The sequence below is a fragment of the Myotis daubentonii genome, chromosome X (assembly GCF_963259705.1).
Source record: "Myotis daubentonii chromosome X, mMyoDau2.1, whole genome shotgun sequence".
In the NCBI taxonomy this organism is placed as follows: domain Eukaryota; kingdom Metazoa; phylum Chordata; class Mammalia; order Chiroptera; family Vespertilionidae; genus Myotis; species Myotis daubentonii.
Window position 1 is genome coordinate 47,949,464 of NC_081861.1, and position 6,844 is coordinate 47,956,307.

A 6,844-nucleotide genomic window follows, 5' to 3' on the forward strand; every position below is an offset into this window, starting at 1 on the left:
AGCCGGCCTGAGCTGGAGTTGCAACAGTGTTTCAATTATAGAACCCAAACAAACCCAGATTCCTGCTTTCAGCAGCCGAGGTCTCAGAGCTGGAGCCGAGCCTCAGAGCTAAAGCTGGCTCTCAGCTCCAGTGACAGCCATAGAAGGTAAATAAATCCCAGAATTAAAAAAAAGAAAAGAAAAGAAGGAGAGGTTGGGAGCTTCAGTCACCCGCCAGCCTGAAAACGGCCCTCAGCCCCTCACCCAGACTGGCCAGGCACCCCGGTGGGGACCCTCACCCTGAAGGGGGTGTGACCAGCTGCAAACAGCCATCATCCCCTCATCCAGGCTGGCCAGGCACCACAGTGGGGACCCCCACCCTGATCCAGGACACCCTTCAGGGCAAACCAGCCGGCCCCCACCTGTGCACCAGGCCTCTATCCTATATAGTAAAAGGGTAATATGCCTCCCGGCACTGGGATCAGAGGAGCCGTGAGACCTCCCGCCCCGGGATCAGCGGAGTCATGAGGCCTCCTGGCACCAGGATCAGCGGAACAGCGAGGCCTCCTGGCACCGGGATCAGTGGAGCAGCAAGGCCTCACTGCCCCGGTGTCAAGCGGAGCCACGAGGCCTCCCAGCACCAGGATCAGCGGAGCTGTGAGGCCTCCTGGCCCCTGGAGCAGCGTGACAGGGGACAGCGCCCAAACCCCCTGATGGCCCTGCGGCTCTGTGTGTGTGACAGGGGGCGGGGCCACAACCTCCCTATCCGCCCTGCTCTGTTCGTGACAGGGGAAGGCACCCCAACCCCCTGATCGGCCCTGCTCTGTGCCTGATGGGGGGAGCTCCCCAACCCCCTGATCGCCCTGCTCTGTGTGTGACAGGTTGCGGCGCCCCAATCCCCCCATGGGCCCTGCTCTGTGTGTGACAGGGTAGGGAGCCCCAACCCCCCTGATCTGCCCTGCTCTGTGCATGACAGGGGCGGCGCCGCAACCTCCCCATGGACCCTGCCTTGAGTGTGACGGGGGCGGCGCCCCAACCCCCCAATCGGCCCTTCCCTGAGCGTGACTGGGGGTGGCATCACAACCTCCCAATCCATCCTGCTCTGTGCATGACAGGGGGCGGCGCCCCAACTCCCCAATCAGCCCTGCTCTGAGCCCGACCAGGGGCCGCACCTAGGGATTGGGCCTGCCCTCTGCCACCCGGGAGCAGGCCTAAGCCAGCAGGTCGTTATCTCCCAAAGGGTCCCAGACTGTGAGAGGGCACAAGTGGGGCTGAGGGCCCCCCCCCCACCACCAGTGCACAAATTTTTGTGCACCGGGCCTCTAATATATATATATATATATATTCTGTCAAAATTCATCAAGTACTTAAAAAGGGTGAATATTACTCTGTGTAAATCATACTTCAATAACTTCAAGTTATTTTTTTTAAAGAAATCCTCTCCACACCACTCCACCTCCTTAAAATAACTTCTGTGGACAGTTTAATATGTACCTGTCTGGGACATGTAAGTATGCAATATAAAAGGGTTTTCAGTTGCATGAATGAGATCATTGTACACAATATATATCATGCTTTATATTGCTTTCCTGACTTAAAGATCATGGAGGTCTTATAAAATATACAGATAAATTCATATACACATATACAGGTTCTATATATAAAATGTTCATAGATATTTTTAAGTAGTTATATTGTAAACCATGTTATGAATCTAACATCATTTATTTAACCAGTCTCCCACTGTTGGATATTTAGGTTGTTGCTGGATGTTTTGCTATTAACAAGTTACAATCCTATAGTGAACAGCCCTGTACATACATCTTTTTATGAGTATATTTATAAAATAAATTTCTACAAGAAGGATTACTGAATCACAGAGTATGTATAATTTGAATTTTTATATCTACTGACAGATTGCTTTCTATAGAAGCAAGGTAGAACTTTTAGAATGCAACATGGGTGCATTTTGGTGTTTCCCATCCTGAATCCTTGAATTTCTCTCTTTCATAGGATCATGCAGATATTGAGTGGAAATTTGCAAGGACAAAGCTCTGGATGAGTTACTTTGATGAAGGCGGTACCTTGCCACCTCCTTTTAACATCATCCCTAGTCCTAAGTCATTTCTATACCTTGGCAACTGGTTTAATAACACCTTCTGCCCAAAAAGAGACCCTGATGGTAGACGGAGAAGGCACAACCTGAGAAGTTTCACAGTAAGACTTTTAAAAAATATGTTTCTTTATAAACAAAACTGTGTCCTGCCTTTTCTCATTTGTGACATTCCCTATCTTAAACATCATAAAATCACTCCAACCTAAAATGTTTGGGGATTTGTCAAGCAGGAAATCCTTTCATTCTCTAGTCCTAATATTTAGAAGTAATATTTGGGTAGATGGGTTGCTGAGAGACTGCTGATGTAACTTCTTTGTCCATTTTTAATTATAGGAACGCCATGCTGACAGCCTGATACAGAATCAACATTATCAGGTAAAACTTCCTCACAGAGACTAAGCACAATAGTTCTCAGTCAGTTGTGTGACCTTGGACAAGTCGCTTAACCTGAGGCCCAGTTTTCTCATCTGTAAAATAGGATGATTAAGCTTTAACTCAGAGTTATTGTGAGAATTGAGTGGTATGTATGTATGAGTGTGTGAGTATGTGTGTGTGTGTGTGTGTGTGTGTGTGTGTGTGTGTGTGTGTGACACTGCATTAAGCGGTAGCTATCCACATTACCATTAGTGATACAAAGAATAGTAATCATGTGTGTGCCATTCTCAGAGAGCTAAGTAAAAAGAGGCCATCCCTGTAAAGGAGAAGTGAGGTTTTACTCTAAGAAAAATATCTTGAGCCCTGGCAGGTGTGACTCAGCTGGTTGAGCATTGTTCTGTTCACTAAAGTTTGCTGGTTCAATTCATGGTCAGGGCTCATGCCCAGATTGTGGGTTGGATCCCCAGTAGGGAGCGTGCAGGAGGCAGCCAGTCGATGTCTTGCTCCCACATCAATGTTTCTCTCTCCCTCTCTCTCTCTAAAAATCAATCCAAAGAATTAAAATATCTTGATTGCGTAGTGAACATTAAAATCAGCAGACTCATGCCCTCACCCCCCTGTTGGCATGAGTGTTTGTGTGTGTGTGTGTGGGGGGGGGATAATGGGGGATAAGGACACATATGTAATACCTTAATCAATAAAGAAATTTATAAAAAATCAGCAGACTCTGTGACACTGCTGAATGACTTTATTTTATAAAAGGAAGAAAACCTCATTTCACTAACTAGGCAGGTTAAAGTTTAATCCAGCCTGACTGGAAAGGATATTGACTATGACCAGTCAAGGATTGTTCTACTCTCATTCTATAAACGTGAATCCGTGTTTACCTTATGCATGGAAAATTTTCCTTTCAGGTGAATTTGATCTTGCTGGCCCACTCTGCCACCAGATTTGGACACATAATAATTCTTCATTTAGCTAATGAAATTAACTGGGTTTTTGCACAAAATTGCTGGACCCTGGGAGGACTTTCCACTGCAAAGATGATCTAAGCATATTTTATTTCCTGTGTATGTTTTTTATTTTACTGAGAGCCCAAGAAGAAAATGCCTCTTCATGTGTTTCTATTTTCCCTTAATTCCAGGAAGTTATCAGGAATTTAGTCAAAAGATATGTGGCTGCTATGATAAGAAATTCCAAAACAAATGAGGGACTAACGGAAGAAAATTTTAAGGTAATTTAACCATGAAGTGGTTTAATTTCTCATTTCATATTTCTTAAGCATCATTTAATCTTCACAGTGAAGTTTCTGGTGATGGAATTTCAACTGCCTGTAATACAGCACACCACCAGTTTTATGAACAAAATAATCTGTCCTATGCATTCTTTTCATATTCTGGGTATTTCTCAGTGTGGGAACTGAGTGCTTTAAATGATGTGACAAGAATGTGTGGTGAGGGGCAAGTTAGCAAATGGAAGATGCCTGAAGATTTAAATGCTCTGATTACTTTAAAAATATAAGGTAAAAATTAACAGAATCTATAATTAAATCTAAGATTCAAGAAATCCTACCATTAAACATTAAAATTCTCTCAATACTAGCATTAGCCTCAAATAGAGATTTTCAACCAGGGGCAATTATGTTTCCCAGGACATATTTGGCAATGTCTGGAGACATTTTTGATTGTCACACTGGGATGTGTGTGCTATTGGCATCTTGTGGGTAGAGACTAGGGTTGCTACAAAACATCCTACAATGCATGGGATAGTAACCACAACAAAGAATTATCTAGGTCAATATATCAAGTGGTTGAGAAACCCTATCCTAGAATACATGTATATTTTCTAAGGGACATAGGAAGGCCATTATCCTAATCCACAGATATAACCCATCTATTGAGGGCATGTTATATGCCAAGCTCTCCACTAGTTGCTCAGGTAGAGTGGTGAGCAAGATATAAACAGCCCCTACTTTCAAAGGGTGACATACAAATAATAATAGAGGCTGACAAATGAGTATTCTAACAGGATATACACAGGGTGCTGTAGAGACACAGAGGAGGGACTTGGGGAGTCAGGGCAGGTTTGTAAGCTAAGGCTTGAAGAAGGAGCCAGATAAGGGAAAGTTGGAGGGAAAAAAGGTATTTTAGACAGAGAACAGCCACAGGCCAAGGACCAGAGGCAAGAGAGAATATGTCCATACAGGTAGACAGTAAAGAGCCTGGGGAAAGTAGGAAGAGATGAAACCAGAGAGATCAACAGATACCAGGCCTTGAAAAACTTTGTAGTCTGTGATACGGAGTTTCTACTTTTTTCTAAGGTCAGTGACAAGATACTAAAGAGTTTTAAGTGGGGAGTAGTATGACCAGATTTAAGCATTTAAAAGATGGTTTTTAAAGGAGCAGTCTAGTAGTTGAGCAGCCAGTTAAAGAGAGAACAAATTTGATATGGACTTGAATGAATAGGGTCCCCTCTTCCAAAATAGTAGCCTCATTACCTGGCACATTTGACTTCCCTGGTTTTAAACCTTAGAGTCCTAAAAGCTTTTCCTGTTCAGGACCCCTTTTATATATAGATGTGCATACCTATGAGAGCCAGTTCCCTATTTAATTCCCTAATTGTTAATTAATGCTTTAGCTGGGATTAGTTTGTTGGTGTGCCCTGATGCTGAGGTTCTGAAATCAACTTTACCAATTACACAATTTTTCCAATGGCCAGCCCTGCCCACAGACTTATTAATGTGCTAGAATAATGTGAGATTCTCTGGTAGTTCATGTACTTTGTGATTTGCTATTAGGCAAAATGTGGAACATTGCAAAGAATACCCAATGTTCCTATTTTGCACTAAAGACCACACATCTTAACATAATGTGTTTTCTCTCTTGCCCTAGGAGTTAAAGCAGGACATCTCCAGCTTTCGATATGAAGTGCTTGACCTGTTAGGAAATAGAAAACACCCAAGGAGAAGTTTTTCCACCAGCAGCACTGAATTCTCTCAGAGGGATGATACCAATGATGGCAGTGGTGGGGCTCGGGCCAAATCCAAGAGCGTCTCTTTCAGTTTAGGCTGCAAGAAAAAGGCCTGCCACGGGCCACCTCTCATCAGAACCACACCAAGAGCCAGTGGTACCCAAGGAAAGTCAAAAGCTGAGTCATCAAGCAAACGCTCCTTTATGGGTCCTTCTCTCAAGAAACTGGGTCTCCTCTTCTCCAAGTTTAATGGTCATATGTCTGAACCCAGTTCAGAGCCAATGTACACAATTTCTGATGGAATTGTTCAGCAGCACTATATGTGGCAAGACATCAGATATTCTCAGATGGAGAAAGGGAAAGCAGAGGCCTGTTCTCAAAGTGAAATTAACCTCAGTGAGGTAGAATCAGGTGAAGCCCAGGGAGCTGCTCAGAGCAGTGAATGTCCTCTAGTCTGTTCCAGCTCCCTTCACTGCGCATCCAGCATCTGCTCCTCAAATTCGAAACTTTTAGACTCCTCAGAGGATGTGTTTGAAACTTGGGGAGAGGCTTGTGACCTGCTCATGCACAAATGGGGTGATGGACAGGAAGAACAAGTTACAACTCGGCTCTAAGTCAAGCCCCTATCACCTGTTCTGGAACTCAGCCGAAAATTTGTAACTTCCTTGTTCTCAGAAGTGACAGGATATAATCCCCTCACTGCCCCATCCCCAGAAAGGAGAGTAAAACGCCTATTATTTTCACCATCTTTTATAGCCACATTCTCCATTTTGTTGTTCTTCTTGTTGTTGATTATTATTATATTACTATGATTTGCTTTTGTATTCCTATAAGTCCATTTCACAACCAATAGAAGGGGTGTGTGCCCCTAATCAGCAGAGGTGCAGTGGGGTGCTTAACCCTTTGGCTTTGCTTTTCTTATCCTTGCTTCCTTGAAGCTCCAGGTGCCACTTTGCTACTGTTGCTGCTGCACAGATTCCTGACCTTCTGAATCTCACACCATTTCCCCACAGGGCTGAAAGTTGTGCTCAGCCATCCCCACCAGCTATCAGATAAGGCAAACAAACCTGCCTATAATTCTTACCCTTCCGTGCTCCATGCTGCCCATTTTGGTTCAATAAACAGCATCAAAGGGAGCCTGAACAACCTGCAAAGAATTGTCAGCTTGTGGTTTCTAGGTATAACTGGCCTTTTTGTTGTTTTCACTTTTAAACACTACAACTTCTCCTTATTGTGGGGGCTGTTGAGGTTTTTTTTCCCTTTAAATATGTGCTAGTTTCCTAATGTGTGCCAATGAATATCTACCCCATAGTATATGTCATATCTAATAAGTTAGTGAATTCCTTTCTTGTGTTTGTGTATTTCACTTAACTTACTACATTTTAAAATTTGATAGAACTGAGA

General features: G+C 43.7%; 1 protein-coding gene across 1 annotated transcript in view; it reads left to right on the top strand.

Annotated features, from left to right (window-relative positions):
- The window catches only part of TRPC5 (transient receptor potential cation channel subfamily C member 5), a 152,979-nt gene extending 146,412 nt beyond the window's left edge, over positions 1–6,567 (top strand). The window contains exons 7-10 of the mRNA XM_059679733.1: positions 1,993–2,196; positions 2,429–2,470; positions 3,615–3,704; positions 5,362–6,567. Coding sequence (XP_059535716.1) covers positions 1,993–2,196; positions 2,429–2,470; positions 3,615–3,704; positions 5,362–6,054 — 1,029 coding nt within the window. The 3' untranslated portion in view covers positions 6,055–6,567. The remainder of the gene's footprint in view (positions 1–1,992; positions 2,197–2,428; positions 2,471–3,614; positions 3,705–5,361) is intronic.
- The last annotated feature ends 277 nt before the right edge of the window (positions 6,568–6,844 follow it).